At 36.4% G+C, this 21,784-nt stretch overlaps 1 protein-coding gene across 1 annotated transcript in view; it reads left to right on the top strand.

Moving 5' to 3' along the window:
• Nucleotides 1–21,784, top strand: part of PRDM5 (PR/SET domain 5) — a 205,539-nt gene that overhangs the window by 85,384 nt on the left and 98,371 nt on the right. Inside the window, 4 exon segments of the mRNA XM_077752777.1 lie at nt 13,861–14,035; nt 16,370–16,544; nt 17,663–17,755; nt 18,019–18,140. Coding sequence (XP_077608903.1) covers nt 13,861–14,035; nt 16,370–16,544; nt 17,663–17,755; nt 18,019–18,140 — 565 coding nt within the window.

Below are 21,784 nucleotides of genomic sequence, written 5' to 3'. Positions count from 1 at the left end.
CTTTGTTTATTTTTAAATTTTTGTTTATTTTGTGAGACAGAGGGAGCACACACATACCTGAGCGCATGAGCTGGGGAGGGGCAAAGAGAGGGAGACAGAGAATCCCAAGCAGGCTTCAGGCTGTCAGCACAGAGCCTGATGCAAGGCTTGATCCCATGAACCATGAGATCGTGACCTGAACTGAAGTCAAGAGTCAGATGCTTAACCAACTGAGCCACCTAGGTGCTCCAATATTCTGCTTTATTTCAATTCATGGTAAGACCAATGTCATATTGTATAGAAGAGTGATATATAATAATCCCTTGAAATACTTTGCAACTTGTTATTCAATAACACATCTGATTTTTAACTCTATTGACATCATCTAAAACCCAGAGGAAACCCTATCATAATTTTAGCCCTAGAAAGTCAATCACTAAAACTAACAACAACAACAACAACAAAACAAATAAAAACTGATTATTCATAGTTATGAAATGAGATTTCAAATTGTGCCAATTTGGGCCATTATAAAAATTTGTCACATTTTTGTATTAATTAGCATTATCTCACTTAATTTTAACAGCCCCCTTCCCCAGTAGTATTATCTCCATTTTGCAGATGAAAAATCTGAGCTCGAGTTTATAGGGGCTGGAAACAGTGGAGCAGAGCTTTCTATCCCAGTATCCATATTCTCCCAGAGTCAGAGGGATCATGAGCACCATAGTCCATTTTTATCTAGAAGAAACAGAGGAATACATGTACATTTTAGAGCAATTCTGAATAGATGCTTCAAATACATTTTTTTGATCACATGCTGCATATGATATTTTCAGGACCTACTTATTTTATAAGTGAATCTTGGTACCTTTTGACTAACTTCACCCGTATTACCAGTAAATGCATTTTTAAGAAATGAATTGGGATGATATTTACAACTGACCTATTGTCAAAGCTAGTGAAATATGTAACTGTGAGACTTATGAGAGAAATCACAAATAGAGGTCTTTGGGGATTGAGGACACTTTATTTGGGGGTTCAGTGGTTAAGAGAATATAACAAGCCTGTTTTAATGTTTGGAAATACGTGAAAATTAAAAGATATTCTAAGAAGATATATTCATCGCTTATTTTGGTGAATGTCAACAAAGGTAATATGAATAAAACTGCATAGCCATCAGCTCTGACAGCAAACTTACAACCCCACTGATTCTCTTCCCTTTCTCCTGGCATAGAGAAGCATCTCCTCCTCTTTCCTGACAACAAGCCCCCCACCTGCGTACCTCCTTCTGATGAACACTTTTGAGATACAGTATCCCTTCTCTTCACTTGATTATCACCCTCTCACACTGAACAGGGTTCTTGTCATTGATTTTAAACATTTAGACTTCTCTTTTCAAAATCATTCCTTCTTGTTTCTACATCTCCTTGCAGCAGGGATCCTCTCTCCTTCCTTGAATTGTCTACATGCTGAGTCTGTTTTTCTCACCTCCGGTGCACACTTCAACCCACATTGACCTGGCTTCCACCTCCCTCAGCCTTCTGGTGGCTCTCTCTCAGGCCACCAGTGCCCTCTGTGTCACTAAAGCACTCCAGGCCTTTTGGACCTCCTTCTGCTAGATCTGCTCAGCAGCATTATGTGTTATTGACAAATACCTTCGTCTTGAAACACTCTCTTCCTTTGGCTTCTCTTAAACCGCCTCCTAGCCACTCATTTTCATTCCTTTTTTGCAGCTTGTACTCTTCTTTTTCCCCCAGCTATTAAATATTCGAGTTCCTTCCACTTGCAAAACACATGCATTTTCTCTTTTCCCTTTGCTAGATTCCTCTGTTTGTGTCCTGTAGATCTGAGTAAAGTCATCACACTGCCAGGAGGCCATCCTTGAACCCCAGATGAGATCAGCTCTCTCCATTATATACTCCAATAACACCATGTTCCTTGCTGTCCTTGTATTCATCAAGTTGTTTTCCATTTCTTTGGTGGTTAATCAATGGCTTACTCCTAGTCTATAGGCTAGGTGGTGGGTATGATGTCTGTTTTAATTAGCTATTGGCACTTGCTTAGTTTTTTTCTCAGATGAATTACTTATCTCTATCAGAAGTGTTTCTGTCTTTGTTAAAATGAAAAAAAAAAACCCAGTAGAATTAAAAACTATTGATATTGAAAGTTTATTGCTCTGAAATTACTGTAGGTTTCAGTGTTACATTTTCATCTAGGTTAATATGTTTTGCTTGACTAGAAGTTATTTCACGTACTTTAGTTTTTTTTAAATCAAATATTGTAGCAGTATAATAAACATCTTAAATTTCAAGTTTGATTGTATTAGTCAGGGTCCTCCAGAGAAGAAGCATCAATAGGACATGTATGTATATGTGTAGGTATGTGTGTATAAAGAGACTTTATATAAGAATTGGCTCAGATGATTATGGAGGTTGACAAGTCCCAAGATCTGCAAGGTGAGCCAGTAAACTGGAGACCAAGAGGAGCCGATGCTCTACTTCTAGCCTGATTTTGAAGGTCTAAGAACCTGGAGAACCAAGGGAATTGTTTAAGTCTGAAGGCCCTCAAGCTGGAGACATAGCCTGTGTTCCTGCTCAGGTTCAAAAGCAGGAGAAAGCTGTTGTCCTACTATAGAGGCAGCCAGGGAGGAGGAATTCTCTTTTACTCAGCAGAGGGTCACTCTTTCCTTCTGTTCTGTCCTTTAATTGATTGGATGAGGCCCACCCAGTTTGTGGAGAGCAAGCTCCTATAGTCAGCCTATGAACTCACAAGTTAATCTTACCTAAAAACACTGTCATAGATATACCCAGAATAATGTTTAACCAATATCTGGACACCCTGTGGTCCAGTCAAGTTGATACATAAAATAGACCGTCATATTGATCAAATGAACAAAATTTCTTATATGTTTCTACTTTTCAGTCTTTTTGTTTTGTTTTGTTTTTTTTTCTGTCTCATTAGTCTGATGTGGTTGCCTTACAATTTTCCTCAAATGCTGCAATTCACAGGGCATGTTTCATCTGTACCTGAGTTTTCAGTCACTTCACATATTAAAGTGACTTTGTCAGCCTACTTTTCTACATCTTTTCTGTAATACCCAGTGTTACAGCTCTGTTTGTTTCTTTCCATAACCTAATCTACCCTTTGCTGTGCTGTCAGTTTGCTGATGTTGTGTTCCCTATTTTAAAAAGCCCACTTCCTCTCAATCTTATCTTGTCCAAAACTTATCCAGCTTACAGGGTTCAGAGTGAATTTCAAATGCTGTTGTGAAACTGCCTCTAAACATTCCATAGCTGCTGCTGTCTGTACTGTTGCCTTGGCCATTGTTGCTCCGTATTGTAATTTAACCAGTTTGTCTGTTGCCACCAAGAGCACGTAACGTCCTGCAGAGCAGGAAGCAGTATGGGTATTCTTGTGAGTGTGAATGTGCTGCAGTGCCGTGCACATCATATGCTACAGTAAATGAGTTCAATGGACATTCAGTCTCTCTCATGTGGTTTTGAATTGACTTTTAGTATGTTGAGTGGGGTGTGCTTGACCTGATTCTGGTTCTCTTTCCAAGATGCACATCTGCTTGTCTAATCTGTTCTCTTATTTCCAGTTGGTTGAAACACTCTCAATTGTTGGCTAACTGTCGGGAATGGGAAATTGATTCCCCAACCCTTTTTGTAGCAAATGCCACTTTCCTGCATTACTCTCTTGCCTTTACAGTCTTAGTAACTCAAAAGGAAATGACGATTGTTTTTCTCTTAGTTCAATTCAGTAAGTCCTTTGTGGATAGCCTTCAAAGAGTAAGGTGTTGAGTCAGGTATTGAGATTCACACATAGTTGAATATGACGTAGTGCCTGCTCTCAGGGAGCAAGTGATCTTTGGAGAAAGGAAGAGGCAAGGGGAAGGAGAGGACTGTTTAGCTAGCTAATTCTCATGCCATTTAGAATAAGGAATATTTTGGGAATGATTGTTTATATATAATTTGAGGATATAATCCCCTCCCCCATGGAGTATACAGCTCATTTGGGGAATGCAGCCAAATAAATACAGATCAGGATGGCAAATAAATACTTTGATGAGGACAGCACAGACAGTTAAGGAGGCATGTGTGGGGTTCTTGTTCAGACTTGGTTATATAACTTGGTGGAAATTCATTTTTCTGATGTGATATGGACCAGTATTTGGTCAATTAATAGAAAAAGTTTGTGCTAGTATGTATCATAGAATTATAAATATTTCAACCATTTTATTTATTAAAATTTTTTGATTTTATTTTATTTTTAAATATTTNGTCGGATGCTCAACCGACTAAGCCACCCAGGCGCCCCTATTAAAATTTTTTTAATGTAATAGAAAAAGTTTGTGTTAGTAGGGATCATAGAATTGATATTTCAACCATTTTATTTATTTAAACAATTTTAATGTTTGTTTATTTATTTTGAGAGACAGAGAGAGACAGAATGTGAGCAGAGGAAGGGCAGAGAGAGAATCTGAAGCAGGCTCTAGGCTCTGAGCTGTCACCACAGAGCCCGATGTGGAGCTCAAACCCATAAACTGTGAGATCATGACCTGAGCCGAAGTTGGGTGCTTAATGGACTAAGCCACCCAGGAGCCCCAAACTATCATTTTAAAGAACATGTATGGGGCTTCACACCATTCTCTTTGATTTCAATATGTTTTCTTCTTACTCACCAAGAAAATAATTTTAAAAGTATTATTTTGCTTAAGTCATTGTATCAGTCAACTTTTGCCAAGAAGCCTGCTCTAACAACCTTAAAGTCTTAGTGGTTTATAGCAACAAGGATTTAGTTATTGTCCACACAAGTATGGGCTACACTTCACTGCTCAGTTCCATGTGGCGCACTGTGGTGTCTAAAGGAACAGCCCTGACCAGAGACATGTGTTTTTCTGGCAGAAGGGAAAGAACAGTGGCCCAAACATGTGATGACTCTTAAAGCTTTCTCTTGGTCATGGCTTACTTCACTTCCAGTCTCATTTCATGGGTCAGTACAAGTCACTTCGTCAAACTGATACAGTACACACCTCCCACAGATGCCACTCTGAGCCACATCACAGGAGTACAGTCTCCCCTCCTCAGAGGGGAGTGAATAAATAGGAATGCAATGTTCTATTATAGTTATGTCTTATTTTATTTATTTTTTAATAAAGTATTTTTATATTTTTAAATGTTTATTTATTTTGAGAGGAAGAGAGAGAGTGTGTGTATGTGAGTGGAAGAGGAGCAAAGAAAGAGGAAGAGAGAGACTCCTAAGCAGGCTCCACGCTATTAGCGCAGAGCCTGATGTGGGGCTCAATCTCTTGAACCGTGAGATTGTGACCTGAGCCAAAATCAAGCATCAGATGCTTAACCAATAGAGCCACTCAGATGTCCCAGTTAATTCTCCTTTTAAAGATCTTTAATTTTATTGTTAGATCAGTATTAGTAGACATGCTTTGCAAATTTCACTGTGGAAGTGATTTTTTTTAAAAAATATCTTTCAGCTTTGTATATTGAGCTCTGCAGAAATGATGTTGATATACAGGTTGAGACTGAATCAGGGTTTTTTTTAGAAGAATTAAGTAAGAAGATATTAAATATGGAATTCCTCCTATCTCATTACATTTTCTTTTCTCCACCTTTATCATTTGTCTCCTACTGCTGTTGATAATTGAGTAAGAGTCCAAACTTTTTTTTCCTCCACATTGGTGTAGTTTCACTTTGTAACCTCAAGAACTTTGAAGACTATTTCCTATCGTGTTGATTAGTCATTAGTTGTCTTGGCTGGATAATCTGAATTTTCACTACTTACTACCTTTTCAATACAATGAATTGTGCCTTTGCCAATGTCACAACCATGATTTCTTCTTACATTGTCCACATGTGGACAACCATCTGCCAACAAGTAAACAGAAACCAAGTTAAGTCACAGACAGGCACAGCTGAAATCCTAAATCACCCATGACCTCTTCTAGAGTTGTATTTATTTGCACACAGTGAGGATCGTATTTCCTTGCAAAATAAGAGACACTTAGTTTTGCTGTTTTGAAGTAGCAACTCAAATGCAGGAGTTCATGAAATCTATCTTAGTGGGCCATGGTACCTGAGAAGGGATGGTGGGCAAACTGTCAGAGAAAGTTGAAGTTTGGGAGTAATGCTAGATGTGGGAAAGAGATAGGAAATTTGAAAAATAGATAGATGTAGACAGCCAGAAGTAAATGTTTTGTGGTAGTGATAGAATTGTAAAGAATTAGACTGGAAGGCATTGTGAGTCTCTTTGGTCCTAGCTATTGCCACAATACAGAAGTAGTTACATTGGTAAAATCTTATCAAGTGGTGGCTTACACTGTTCTGTGTAATTTTGGAGAAGCCTCCTTCCCCAACTGTACAAGGTTGGGTATTCCGGCTTTTCAATGACATCCTAATTCAGTGTTTCTCTTAATTCCATACCAACCTTTCTTTACATAGGGTGAAGTTGGAGAGGGATCATCCTGGATGCATACTTTCCCTTTAGCTTCATTAACTAGCCCTTTGGAAAGATGTTATTTCACTTGTGATTGAATCTGGCTCTGGAAGGGATGAGATAATAAAGTCTACCTCCATCATTTTACAAAGGAAGTAAAAGATTTTCAAAGATGATAAGAGACTTGCCTAAGGTGAAAGGGCTGAGTGGAAAGCCAAAGCCAGGAGAGCAATCTCTTGATGGCTAATTAAGTGTTCTTCCTTTGTATAAGGCATAAGTGGCTAGTCTAAGAGTATATTAATACCAGGTGTATATAACAGAATATAAGTTTTTCTTGTTCATGGGAATGAGGCAACATACCAAATAATAAGCGTCTGACCAAAAAAAGAAAATTATTATGTGAGTCATTGAAACATACACAGAAAGAATAAAAAATTTTATAGGGACAAATTCCCTTTCGCTCTTAAATGCACTGGGTTATTTTAAGCTCATTTAGGAAATGTTTTATCCAGTAAAATTGAAATTGTAGATTAACTAACTCTACTTCACTCCTGACCTTGTCATTCCACTTCTCATGGTTCTAGTTCTTGCCTTAGGTTTAGGACTGGTGCTAGGATTTACTAAGTGTTATCTTTACAACTTACTTATCACCTCTAAGCCTTGATTTTCCCATGTGTAAAATGTATACTGGGTGGAGGAGTTCTTATGGGAAATGGACCCTGAGGCTAACCATCTCCTAAGTGCCTCCTATCTGCAGGCATATTTTCTATATTCCTTATTTTTTAATCCAAAAGAACTCTTTTAGGTAGGAACTATTGACCCCATTTTGTAAATGAGGTAACTGAGACTAAGCAAAGTTAAGATAAACTTTTCCTAAGGATACATGGCTAATAAGTTGTGTACTAGAATCTCAAAGTCAGGTCGATCTGATTCCAAAACAAAATCTCTCTGTCCAGTGTACTTGGAAATGCACTTGACATTTCCATTAACACCTCACAAGGTTAAAATGAAGATTGGGTGAAATAAAGTACATGTAATCTGTATTGATGTGAGATACTATGATTTGTTTTCTGTGTTCTTAATCAATTACCAGAAATTAATAGTAAGATCTAAGGCATAAGTAAGTTTAATTTTTTCTGTGTAATGGATGAGAAAATTGAGCCCCATTGGGATAAGGAAGGATGCCCACATAGTCAGAAAGTGGCAAAGTAGTATCAGTTCCTAGTCTGGTTCGAAAGCCTGTCATTCAGAATTCCTGCTCATGTTCCTCTCTAGACCTGGGTTTTACTCTGGCCTCGGGACTGATTCCATCACCCATGGACTGATTCCTGTGATGGACTTTCCCAACCAGTGTGCTAAGATAGGTGAGCTATGAGTAGGCTACTCCTATGGAAAGAGATAATGACGTTGATGATGGTATTTTTTAAGACCATATACATACAGTTACTTATTCAAAATTCATGACAGTTGAATACGGTAATATTTATATGACTACCTTCTATACTTTCTGAAATTAGAAGTGGTTCTTTGTCTGCTTTAGAGTTTTGGCGGAGCACCTGTCTCAAGACAATGCTCTGTAGCAGCTGTACCACGTGGCACTATCTCCAACTTTCCTGTTGAATCATCCCGGCCAAGTTACTACTTTTTTCTGGATTTGTTTATCTTCATTATGTGTTTGTTTTGAAAATCGTGACAATCAAGATATTCAGAGAAGCTCTTGTGTGTGTAAATTTGCCTCTAAATCTGAATTCCATAGTATGTGATGTTAACAAAATGATAAATCTAATAAAGCCTAAGCCACCATTTTTTTTATGTCATTCAGAGAAACAGATCAGCATTCCCTTGTACTTTACTTATTAGAATGGATTGTCCAAAGGAAGAGCTTTTCAAATAATTTAATATAAAAAATAATCTTTTTGGTTGGGGATTATGAACGACTCTTAATTTACAGATTTGTTGAAGAATAGTAATTAAATTTAAAAAACGGCTAAACTGGCTGATACTCTTGAGCACATGACTGAAGGACCATATGGAAATACATTTACATATCCAAAGAAGATACAAATTCAAAGCAAAAATTTGTAGTTGATGTTTTATTTTGAACCTTAAAAAAAATTTGTAGTTGATGTTTTATTTTGAACCTTAAAAAGAATTACTATTAAATAGAGTAACAGCTGTGAATGCTTGAGGGAAAATTGCATCCCCTTGGACTCATGCTCAACCCTTCTTTTTCTCTCACACGGCATGTATATTCTTTCAGGAAATAAAGTCTGCTTTCTCTGTAGATCACACTCAGAATCTTATTACTTCTCACCATCTTCACTATTTTCCTGCTATAATCCTTTCAAGTCACCACTATCTGGATTATGGTAATGCCCTACCACCAAAAGTAAATAAAGGAAAACATCAGTAACCTTTTTACTAGTAAGTGCTTTTCTTCTGTAGATATAAGCTTTTTTTTTTCTTTTACTATTCATTATTTGTAAAATGTTGAACAAGTGTTGTTCTGAGTACAGTTTATGCTGTGGGGGATACATGGTAATTCTTGTTTGCTGCCTTGAGGAAATTACCTTTGGGAAGATAAGATCAACACGTATTAGAATTTTATTGGTCATATGAATTAAGTGACAAAAGCCACAGAAGTAAATTACAAGTAACCAATAAAATTAAGGCATTTTATATGGAGAAAACTCTTGGAACCTAATTCAGTGGATTAGAGAAGGTTTCATGGAGAAGGATGAAAATGAGGTGTGCCTCAGGTGACACTAAGAAATTGTAACCAGGAGGCCAGGTGGCAGCTTTGCAATTGTGCTACGGCAGGAATGAATTCAGTGCTTTCTGAGAGCAAGTATACCAGTTGGACTGAAGATCAGGAGGCAGGTTTATTTGAAGGACAGCTGGAGATGAGAGGACAAAGTGGGTTCAGATTATGGGAATCTATTTGATAAGCCTTTGGAACCATATCTGAAGACATGACTCATTCTATATGTTGAGAATCCTGAGATGTGGCTGGAGACTGGGGGAGTTTAGAATTTGGAGGACATGATGAGTATAGTTCGGGTGACCGACTCTCCTGCTTTGCCTCAGACTCTTTCAGTTTGAGCTCTGAAAACCCCATGTCTTGGGAAACCCCTCAGTCACAGACAAAACAGATGGCTGGCCACTTTAGATATAGTTCAGATATAGTTTAGTATGTTAACAAGTGAACAGAGTGTGACAACCAAAAATCCAGAGCAGTTCAGAGCTCTGGTAGGCAGGCAGGGGAACTGAATTATGTTTTGGCTGAGGGCAGTTTGGCCAAATGGAATTTAGTCAAAAACAGCATTGTCAAAACAATGTTATGTGGCAGTTGGATTGAATCAGTTTTGAAAAAAAATGAATATTTTAGCCACTGGCTTTCACGGTTTGCATAATGATAATAATAGTAATGATAATAATAGCTGCTACCATTGCTTATCATTTGTGCCAGGCACCTTACTAGATTTTAGAAATATTCTCACTGTTATCCTTACAATTAGCCTTTGAGATAGGCATTATTATTTTCTCCATTTTGCAAATGAAGAAACTGGTGGTTCTAGAGATTAAGCTGTTTGCATAGTCATACAGCTAATTAATCATAGAAAGAGACTTTGAACCTTGGCCAGCCCAAAAAAGCCTGTGCTACTTAGTCACTATGCAGCACTGCTTTCTGGTATCAAGGAACCAGGTTTGTTTATTATTGATTATTTTCTTTTACTACAAAAGTAACACTTGTTGATTCTATGGACTAGCAGAAGAAGATTAATGCAAAATACTTAGAATTACTTCTACTTAGAAAAAAACTCTGTTAACTTGTTTGTTGATAATCTTTTTCTTTTTGGGGCACTCTATCTGTCTATCTATCTATCTATCTATCTATCTATCTATCTATCTATTGGACATTTAGGCTGCAACATTTTGGTGTTATAAACAGCTTACAGTAGGCATAATTAGTTGAGGGGTGCTTATGTGGCTCAGTTAGTTGAGAGTCCTACTCTTAATTTTGGCTTGTGGTTTGTGAGCTCGAGCCCTGTGCGGAGACTGCTTGGGATTCTGTCTCCCTCTCTGCCCCTCCTCCACTGTCTCTCTAAATAGATAGATGATAGATAGATAGATAGATAGATAGATAGATAGATAGATAGATAGACTAATAAATAAATAAACTTCAAAATAAAAATTAGCTAAAATGATATGCAAATAAAGCAAAATGAAACAAGCCTTAAAAACAAAAACTCAGAATGATGGACAATAATGCACCTGCTGATTAATGATTGTAAAATCACTCACTCGATGTTGTATCTCAACACAGTGAAAACCACTGGCTGAGGACTATTTGCTTTTGAACAGATTATCATGTTGAACAGCCTACTTTCAGCTAACAGGTTTTCAGCAAAATCACCTGGAGCCCATAACAGGAGCCATATGCAGGACCCCAGACCCCAGCAGAGTCAGAGAAGGCACTAACCCCTAAGATGTAAGGAGTGATTCTCTTATGGAGGGAGCTGTGTTCAGGGGAATAATCCACATACCTGATGATGGGAAATAATAGCTATAATAAGAGGTAAAATTCAGGATCAAAATATTAAAACAGTCATCAAAGCTGGAGCACAAGCTTAGAATCTGAGAGCATTGGGTCAATACTCTTTAAATCCTTTTTGCCAAAGGGCAAGAGATTGGGGCTGGGGTGAGCCTGTAGGTAAGGGATATTGCCCCAAGAGCCCAAGAGAGCTCCAGAGATTAGGAATGTGGCAGGGTCTATCAATGGGAGGTCTTGAAGAAGGAGAACAATATAATGAAGAGTTGTGATTAACTTAGTGAAGTGTAGATAAAGAACAATTTAAGAGGATACTTATCAAAACTACTGTGGCAGCAAATTGGGCTGGGCACTGGTAGGAATTATATGTAGAAAGAAGCTATCTGTCTATCTATCTATCTATCTATCTATCTATCTATCTATCTACCTACCTACCTATCTATTAAATAAATGGATTGGAGTAATACTTGTAATGACATTCATCTACTTACCATATTTTTGGCATATAGACAAAACATGTAGTTGATCCTTTATTAAATCAAGGTTTTAACTGGTATATTAAAATTTTCTTTTATTATGGAGCCCTTGGATTGTGTGCTGTGTCTTATGATTGAGGGTTAAATTAATGTTACCATGTTTTAAAATTAAAAATGATATTTTTCTTGGTGCTATGAAGGCCATCACAAAATTGATTATTAATATTCTGGAAAGTTACTTCAATTAAATTTCTTGGATATTGATCAGATAAGAACTAAAATTTATGACTGTGTTCTGAAATCTTCATTAGGTGAGTCCTTTGTTGCTTTGAGTAGCTATTAGCAAGTGGTTTCCAAACCCTCGAAATTACCACTTCTGAGTTTGTTTAAAAAGAGACATCTCTTTTGCTGAGTGTCTGCATAGTTTTTTTTGTTTATTTTATTGCACAAAGAGTAACAATTATATAGAAGTTAATTGTGTTTTTAATTAGAAATCACTTTAGGTTTCTGGAGGTTTAAAATTTAAAAAAAATTACAAGGATGCTGTAAATATTTTAGAAACTTCCTTTAACTAACTGTAGCTGATGGTTAGATTTGCTTCAGTATTTTGAAGTTTTGAATCAAACCTTTCTTGCCCAATAGTGACAAATGTGATCATCACACACACACACACACACACACACACACACACACACACACACACACACACATATGGTTTTAAACATTACAAAGATTTGGTTTGTTGTAAAAAACAAAACAAAACAAAATAAAACCGAAAACAGTATGGAATATAAACTACTCTTTCTCCCAGCCTCCAAAGGATAACTGTGTAACAGTTTGCTGCATATTTTTCCATCTTTTCACAGGGGTTCTGCTTGTGTGTACATAATATACACATACACACTTACATATGTTACACATTCCTCTTCCTCCAGTCTCCCTTCTCTGGCTCACCTGACCTCTTCCCCCTCCTGTCTCCTCTTGCTTAACACGAATGCGGTGGTGATAATGCCAAAGCAGAGAAGGCTTTGTTCTGTGTTCTGTCCCATACTAAATTCCATCCCTTGGTGGAGCTTACTGTCCTTGTCCTCTCCTCCCTTTGTCTACCACCAAGGTTCAATAAATTCAGACTATGCTTTGCTTCTCTTTATCCTCAGCAGCCAAAGTAAGAGCCGTCCCAGAACAAATCCTCAGCTATGTAAAAGACAGCAATTCTGGGTGTTTCTCTTGGGGACAGCGAGCTAAGCAGCCCCAGTTCTGGCTTCCCTGGTGATTGGCCGAAGGCCCAGAGGGGCTTTTTGTACCAGTTCATTCCAAGTGTGAAGTTTCTCCAGGGTTTCCTTGGGAAATAGTTTCTTCTTTGTAGTATTTTTCTTTGCTGTTATGGGTTGAGATTTCTTCTGCAGAAATTATCTATCACTTGTACCCTGATTTCTGATCTCCTAGAATTTTCTAAAAAAATTTGATGTGTTGATACTGGAACTTGTTTTCTTTTCTTCTCTCTCCTGTGATTTTAGTGGGATTTAGGTACACATGATGATTCAGTCAATGCTTTGAACTTCCCAGGTGACTGGTCTTTTTTCTTTTCTTTGTCTTTTCTTTTTTTAAGTTTATTTATTTATTTTGAGAGGGAAAGAGAGAGCGGGGCAAGGGAGCATGAGCAGGGGAGGTGCAGAGAGAGAGAGAAAGAGAGAGAGGGAGAGAGATAATCCCAAACACGCTCTCCACTGTCAGCACAGAGCCTGACTAGGGGCTCGAATCCACGTACCGTGAGATCACGACCTGAGCTGGAATCAAGAGTCGAACGTTTAACCGACTGTGCCACCCAGGCACCCCATCTGATCTTTTTTTCTATTTCTGGTTTAAGGTTTTGGAAGTTCTTTCAGGGTTCATTTGCAGTTCCTCTGGCTTTTGTTATAACTTAAAAGTTTTTTCTTTCTTCCAGGTTTGAATGTAATATTAATCATAGTTAGATCATTGATATCTCATTGCTCTCTGTGCAGAAATGACACCATTACTTAAAACACTTTTTTTTTGCTGCATTTACAGGCCTCCTCAAAATGTTATGACATGAGGCAAATTAACGATATGAAATTAGCTTTTAGAAATTTAAGTAATTACCCTTTAATTTGATATATATAAATGTCACTATCTGTAATATATATTTTTACTTTATTTGCTGGGTGACTGAATATTGTCAGTTTCCTTTTTCAGTATCTGGGGATGTTGGAGATATATACAAAAAAAGAATAGTAACTTTAAAGAGAACATGACACTCAATGTATCTTAAAATGGTTTCTTAATTATTATTAGAAATAAATGAATGGTTCAACATTTAAAAAAAATTATCGAGATATATTTGTCATACAACAGCATATTTTTTTGTTAATTTTGTCTCAGGAAGGAGAAAACATTTTCTATTTGGCAATTGAAGATATAGAAACAGATACAGAACTTCTGATTGGCTACCTGGACAGTGACATGGAGGCCGATGAGGAAGAACAGCAAATTATAACAATGATCAAAGAAGGGGAAGTTAAAAATTCTAAAGGACAATCAACAGCTGGCAGAAAAGGTATTGCCTCTAACTGGTGATCTGAGAGAATGGAAGTTGTAGGAAGTTTGAACTGCAGTTGAGTTATAGTTGCATTATAATAGGGTGTTCTCAAAATAAAGTTAGCTTTTGTCAAAACTACTCAGAGAGAGTATCCAGCTGTAAGCCCATCTTTCTTCTAGCAGGAGGAGAATGCTGGGTGTGGGTGATCCCTGTGCCCTGTAGAGCTGCGAAGGTCAGCGCCAGTTCCTGACTCTCACTGCTCTCACTGGTACAGCGGGTTGGCTAGGAAGGAGGAGTTTTGTGCTCCAGTCCTGCATGTGCCACTCATCAGTCTTGTACTGGGCAAGTCACTAACTCTTGGAGACTTTACTTTCTCACCTGCACATGGAGAAAGGCAAGCACAGAGGTGTGCAAGAGGGCGCTGCTGGATGCTCATGGACTATTTCTGGGCCTCCCTCTTGTTTGAGATCCTTTGAGAATCTGGAACTTCTGGAAATCGCTTTCTGTTCTGATCATAGAAGCCTGCAGGATTGTTAGGTTGTTCCAGTTGGGTAACCAAAAATGTGTGTTGACAGTAGGTCTGACCTATTAGATCAGTCCCTGCAATCCAGAGATGTCGCTTGTTTGCCATCTGCTGGGGAATAATCAATTATTATTGAGGCTTGTTTCTATTATGTTGTGTTTTATTCCTGATGGTGTCTGAAGGAAACATGAATGATGTTACAGGAATTCATATTTTGTAATAGGTTGAAATTTACCATAGACTATTTTTTTAATTTTGTTTAGCAAAGCTGCTTCAAGAAATGATGCTGGTTTCTCTAGTCACCATGGTAGTGTAATGTCTTTCATATGAATTTTCTACTCCAACTATATGTTGAGAAAGTATAAGCATTCCTAGCATTGCTAACTTATGCTTCTCTTTCTTTATATTAGTTGGATTACTTAAGGGAAAGATGAGGGCAGGCTTTCTGTTCTATCTTTCAAACATGTAGTTTGCTGTTTCAAATTTCAGACTTTGAGTAATGGGGATTATTTCTGTATTATTCTGTATTTTCTTTTGGGGGAATATTTACTTTTCTATGTGAATTACAATATTATTGACTACATTCCCTACACTGTACTTTTTATATTTATTTCTTAAGGTTTCCCCGTACACCCAGAGCATATTATTACTGTGTCCACTACTTTAGCTTAAAAATGGGTCTCCTGCTTATCTATTATCACTCTGAGTTTTCTTTAGGTAAGAAATATCAAATTCCAAATTGTTTTTACTTTTTAAAAAATAATCAATAGAAACTTAAACATATTTTTAAAACATATGAATCAGGTACATACATTATTGCTATTTTTATTTTAGAAATCAGTTTTTATTTAATAAAAGCACTCCTCCCTCCCTCCAAAAAAGCCCAGAACACAAACAGAACCACCAAACCACCAGCAAAAAGAAACAATAATCCACTCAAATGTCAAATGAAACAAATAATCCACTCCAATGTCAAACAATAGAGAGTTTGGTAAATAAATATGGTACCTTATGTTTTTTTTTTTTAATTTGACCTGGGAAACTGTTAAATGGAAAAAAAAAGAGTAACAGATGAAATTGAATATACAGTACGATCATGAATGTAGTTATTCTTAGACTGCATAAAATATGAATGGACAAAAGACAGATCAGGCTTGAGACTGTATTAAGTGGTTGTCTCTTTATTGGTATTGGAATTATTGGTAATTTTTACTTTCTTTATATTTTCTGAATTTTCTAAATCTAATCTTATTTAATAATCAGGAAAAAAAGTGATGTAAATAGCACACTTTGAGCAATTTGAGTGGAGCCATGACAAGTCCATAGGGATTGACGAGCCAGGGAGACAGTGAAGCCTCCCTGCACCTGCCAATGAGTGCTGTCTTTATGGCTTTGGTCTCTTTAACATGTACATGAGATTCCCATTGGTAATTCCACATAGTGTGCCTTGGTTGGATTTTTTCTCTTTGTGCACTCAGTGAACTCAAGATGACCTGTTTCAGGGAAAACTTTAGCTTTCTCATTCAACATTTGTAATAACTCTTTGATGTGAAAAGTTAACATCATAGGGTAAATTAAAAATTGATTTTGATTTTGTATTAATTTGCTGAAACACCAGTGAAGTGAATTAAAAGAGAATGTATTTGCTTCTAGTAACACTTCCTATTATTTTTCATGGACAATATTAATAATACTCAGAGAGATAATAAGAATTTACTCTTCTGATACTATTAAACACAATTAATTTTGATTTTAAAATGAGGATATAACTGAACAGCTCTTGGACCTTAATTTTTGTCTCATGAATCTGTTTCCTTGTAAATGTACAGATTGCCTTGGCTGTAAAGAGGACTATGCTTGTCCCCAGTGTGACTCGAGTTTTACCAGTGAGGAAATTCTTGCCGAGCATCTTCAGACATTGCACCAGAAACCTACAGAGGAGAAAGAATTTAAGTGCAAGAACTGTGGGAAGAAATTCCCAGTTAAGCAGGCTTTGCAAAGACAGTGCGTACAGCAAAGAATATCTTTAAAATTATAAGCTAACACTTTTTAAAAATCTATTCCATTTGATTTGTTTTATAGGTGTGTGTGTGTGTGTGTGTGTGTGAGATGGAGATGGGGTAGGGAAGAAAGTAAGCATTCTATATTGTCATTGTCATTAACTTATCTTTTCTTAGGATAATATGTTGATTTTTGAAACATTCTGATTATGAACTTTCAACAAGTAAACGTTATTTATGCTAATAAGTCCTTGTCGATTTATTTACTTGCCATTAAATATCAAGCTCATTGATTTACTAATCTGAAATTCAGTTATGCATAATTTAGTGCTCTGAGGTCACAGATCAAGTTTCAGTTGTCTGCATTTGATATTCCCTCTGAAATCAGTAAAAGAAGAGTTTAAGAAATGAAGAGAGTTCAGAGTATAAAGAATACGGGACATTTTGGGAAGCAGTGTTTATTTTATAACAACTTAGGAGGAATAATTTAAAGATGAATAAATATAGGCTCTCACATGAAGATGAATTAAATGATCCCATATGGTGCTCTGTACATTTTATTATTTTGACTCTTTATATTAACAGCATATAAATTTATCTTTTTACTTAAATATTTTACAGCATCATTAATTATTAAAAGTGAGAAAGTAGATATGTATATTTTTATTTCAAGAATGTCACCTTGTATATGATCAAGAAATCTTCCATATTGACTATTTTCATATATTATATTGCATCTACTTTTGCTTGTGAAATTTGAGATGAAAAATTTCTGCTCAAAACTTAAAAAATTTATACTAGCAAGAGATTAAACATTTGGAAATTCTGTTATAGGCTCTTGGGAAAAAAAACAAGTACGGGCTATATACTTTTTAGAGAATAGATGTTAAAACTGCATTCCTGCTAGCTTTTATTGCATCTCCACCATAGATACTTTTGCTGAGCTGGGTCTTATCATTAAACTAGGTACTACCAAAAAATTTAAAAGGGTAAAAGACAAAATGAAAACAGAGATCACCAACAGGATTTTATTTAAAGTAGAGATACTTTTCATAAGTTTTTGTCGTACACTTCCAGTTTTTATTTCTTTTTATTTTTATTTTTTTTCTATTTCTCCCTCAGCATTCTTCAGTGCACGGCAAAAACCAGTCTGAAGGATTCTTCACGAAGTTTCCAGTGTTCCGTTTGCAATTCTTCCTTCAATTCAGCATCGAGGTTTTGTGTCTGAGTTATCACACGGCTGTTATATAATTGTGGGTCATTTTTGGCAGGCATGCTTTTTTATGCTTCTTAGTAATTAAGTATCACATGCTACAGGATAAGTGCTTTCCTTTTTACCTGCCCAGGTAATGCATGCATTGACCTGGAAACTCTACTAGAGACCATGCACTGCAAAAGCAGCCTCTGTGCTGTTAGACTTTATAAGATACATCTTCACCACTTCTTTTCCCCATTCCCTTCTCCTGGTTGTTTTGCAGTTTTGAGCAGCACCAGGAGACTTGCTGTGGGGACGCCAGGTTTGTGTGCAAGGCCGACAACTGTGGAAAGAGGCTGAAGAGCAAGGATGCCCTCAGAAGACACCAGGAAAATGTCCATGCTGGTGAGAAGTCACTGGAGGGTCGTTTTTAAAGGGGCTTCCTCTCCCCAGGCTGCCATGATCTGTTTTTAATTCTTGCTCTCGAGTAGAGAGCTTGCTTTAACATTGTGCTCACACAGATGTGGAGCTCTGGCAGTGGACTATTTTCTTTCTCTGAACACTATTTCTTTTTTAAGTTGGTTTCAGCAGTATTTTTCATTTTTGTATGTCCGAATCAACCATAACTGGAAACCTAGGGTAGAATCTACTTGAGTCTGGTAGTCAGGTGTATTAAGAATTAATGTTTTTAAATAACAATTTGAATGTGAAATATGAAATTTTTTTTTAGTAGATGTATTTTAAAACTATTAAATGATGCTCTTGTGCCTTAAAATTTAGTAGTAAAATTCTATTTTTTAATTTATATTTCTCTCATATTGGAGAAAATTACTGCATTTTGACACGGGAATTGAATGTATTGGGATTAATAAAGCAGATACTATTTGAATGCCTTCTAATGGCCAGCTAAACAATAAAACATGTATAAATTTTGACTGCCACTTAGATTTTATTTGTTTAGCACATGGTAAATGTATTTTGGTTTAGGGATCGAATCTGTTGCACTGAGTTGAACAGATGGCGGTATCATCAGTTAACTTTTCACGTCCTCAGTGTCTTTTCCTTAAAAGAGGCTGAGGTTCATGGAACTCCTCACATCCTTCTGTGACTATACTTTTCTCATGTGTTTACATTTGTGCTTGGCTTCTGGGAAATGTGTGGAAAGATGTCTTTCTGGACATGAGGAAAGTGGATTTCTTTTTTCCCATCTTGTTTATTCCCACATTCAGGAGAACAGGATAATCAGGACTCAGCTTCTGTAGCCTATGTTTGTTCATTGTCCAAAAAGTATCTCCTTTAATGTTAAAGTTATAGAAGCTAGTATGAGTGTGTCTGCTGGCTCCTATTTTGCATCATTATTTGGGCTACAGATTAAGGATAAGCTGTCTATGAAAGTTCTGGGAAGTAGAAAGTATGGCCATGCAAAATATAGCCTCAGGATGATATCAGTAGGACTTTACATTGTTCTGATTTCTTTCTTTCCTTTTGAAGACTATATGGCTGATTTAGGGAGAATGGCATTTTCCTGAATTCATTAAACTTGGGCCTTCCCTATGCTTACAAAAGGCAAGCATAACTTTTTGATAGACCTGTCTTCATAGATTTTTTTAAGCTGTTATGTTTAAAATGCTGTTCTTAATTTTCTCCATCTTTGTCTGCAATGTATTATAACAAATCTTTCATGTCACTTTAAAGTTAACTTTGCTGAACTAAGTAAAAAACCAGATGCATACTGAAACTCTGGAAACTCTCATTCTTGTTATTGAGCATGTGGGTCTTCAGGCTGTGCTAGAAGCTTCAGTTCTCTGAGGCTTCTTGTATTGGCCTTGGATATGACAATATTACTGATTCTGGAAACTCATATTGACTTTGTAGGAAATAATTTATAAAAGGAATTAAAAAAATTTTCTCGCTTGTGGAAACATACAAAATATGGAACGTATAATATTAGCCAGAGCTCACAATGCATACTTTTTGTTGAGATTGGCATACAATCTGTCTCTCATATATAGCCCCTCTCTTACCTCTCCCTTTTCTTCTGTGAGATGTATAGACATTTGGAGATAGAATATTCTACATCAGAATAGCAAGTAAAGCAGTGTTCATACATATGGTTGTAGAACCTTCTACACCTGGGAGCATACTTAACCCACATTATATTGAAACTTGCAGTACTTGGGTGACTGTATTCAGTAGGGTTGCATTAATTTCTCACACATCTCCTACTGTTGTAAATAATGTGCTCCTGAATGTTTTTGAAAGTTGAATCTGAAAGTAAAAAAAAAAAAAAAAAATCAGACTTAACCTGAATATAGCAAAACTAAAATGGTATATAGTCTAGTTATGGCTTTGTAGGTACTGTGTCCTTCAACCTAGGGAAGCTGGTAGAGTGATGAAGACCTTCTTAGTTACCCAGGAAGAAACAGAGAATGAATGGCCTGACTTCCTGAACCCACTTCCATTTTTTTTCTTTTGTTTAGATTCCATGGATGCTAAAGCCAAGAGATTTTGTATTTAGGTGATTACATTTGTCTGCACTCTCAAGAAAATTGTTATGAATTTTTAAAATATTTTTTTTCTTGGGTCACCTGGGTGGCTTAGTTGGTTAGGCGTCCAACTCTTGATTTCAGCTCAGGTCATAATCTCATGGTCATAAGATAGAGCCTGCTTGGCATTCTGTCCTTCCTCCTCCTCTGTCCCTCCCTCTGCCCCTCCCTTGCTTGCACACACTCACTCTTTCTCTCTCAAAAAATTTGAAATAGTTTTTTTTTTTTTTCCTCTCAAAAGAGCTTGGATTCCTATTCTAGGATGAGGAGTAGAAGACATGAGGAGGCGAGAAAAGTTTGGAGACTAAGGATGGGGGTATGGTGTATTGCCTGTGATTCCAGCTGGAGGGACAGTAGCAAGAAAATGAGGATACAGTAAGACGAATGGTTGGGAATGTATCAGTTCTTTCTTCTCTCCCTCAGGGAAAGGATAGGGTCTAGTCTCAAGGAGCAGCTGGTATGAGGGTAAGACAGAACAACAAAAGATTATGAATTGAAGGAGGGAAATGCCAGCTAGTGGAAGCTAGAAAAGAAGGAATATTCGTCTATCGTGGCACCCCGTGTATGTAATCTGTAGGTATAGAGTTACTCATTTTGCTGGGGAGAATTTCCTCCTTTACTAGCCATATTACTTGTCAATCACTATGAAAAGTTCTCTTGGCTGTAGTATTAGCATGCTAAAAATAGTGCATTTTATGAAATAAGTAAGAACAAATCCATACTTTTCTTTTTCTGAAAGTTTTTCTTGAATAGCAAATCCATACGTTTCTTTTTCTAAAAGTATTTTTCTTTTATAAATACAGTCCTATAATAAATAAAATCACTCTATAATACTTTTTTAATGACTTTTGGATATTTTTCAAAATAATAGAGATATGGGGGTGTAGATGGGGTTGAGGTTGAGGCAAGAACAGCCATGGATTTGTCATTATTGGGGCCAGGTGATGGATATATGGTGGTTCATCATATTATTTGTTTACTTCAAACATACAAGTTTGTATATTTGCAATTAATTAAAAGTTGAAGAAACCACTCTATGGTAATTTATGGTAGTGCAGATGATACTCTTATTACATCATATTTTAAAAAATGTTTTATTGAGTCTTCATTTCTATAATCACTGTGAAATTTGAAATATGAAATGAGCTATGATAAATATAATCACTATGTAAAAAGACAAATTTTGGGCTTGTTTTGATTTGTATAATAGTACAAATGTTGATATAATGTTTTAGTGTACTTGATTTTGGTTTATTTATTTTTTTTTAACATTAGTATGAGAAAGTATATGTTCATAGATTGTGTAGGAATCTGGTGCTGGAAAGAATAATCTATAAATTCCATCTTAAAAAACCCAGATGATTAAATGAAATATTCTCTTAAAATTTAAAACAAGTAGCAAAGTCACCTTATGAATTAATAAAATCAATTTTTTTCTTTTATAAACACATTTGATTGATTTCAATTAAAAATTTTCATGTAAGTGTGCTTTTTCTCTTTTAA

This window comes from Crocuta crocuta, unplaced genomic scaffold, assembly GCF_008692635.1.
Source record: "Crocuta crocuta isolate KB4526 unplaced genomic scaffold, BGI_CrCroc_1.0 scaffold451, whole genome shotgun sequence".
Taxonomy (NCBI): Eukaryota; Metazoa; Chordata; class Mammalia; order Carnivora; family Hyaenidae; genus Crocuta; species Crocuta crocuta.
Note: the sequence above shows the minus strand (reverse complement) of the source record. Positions and strands in the feature narration are given on the sequence as shown.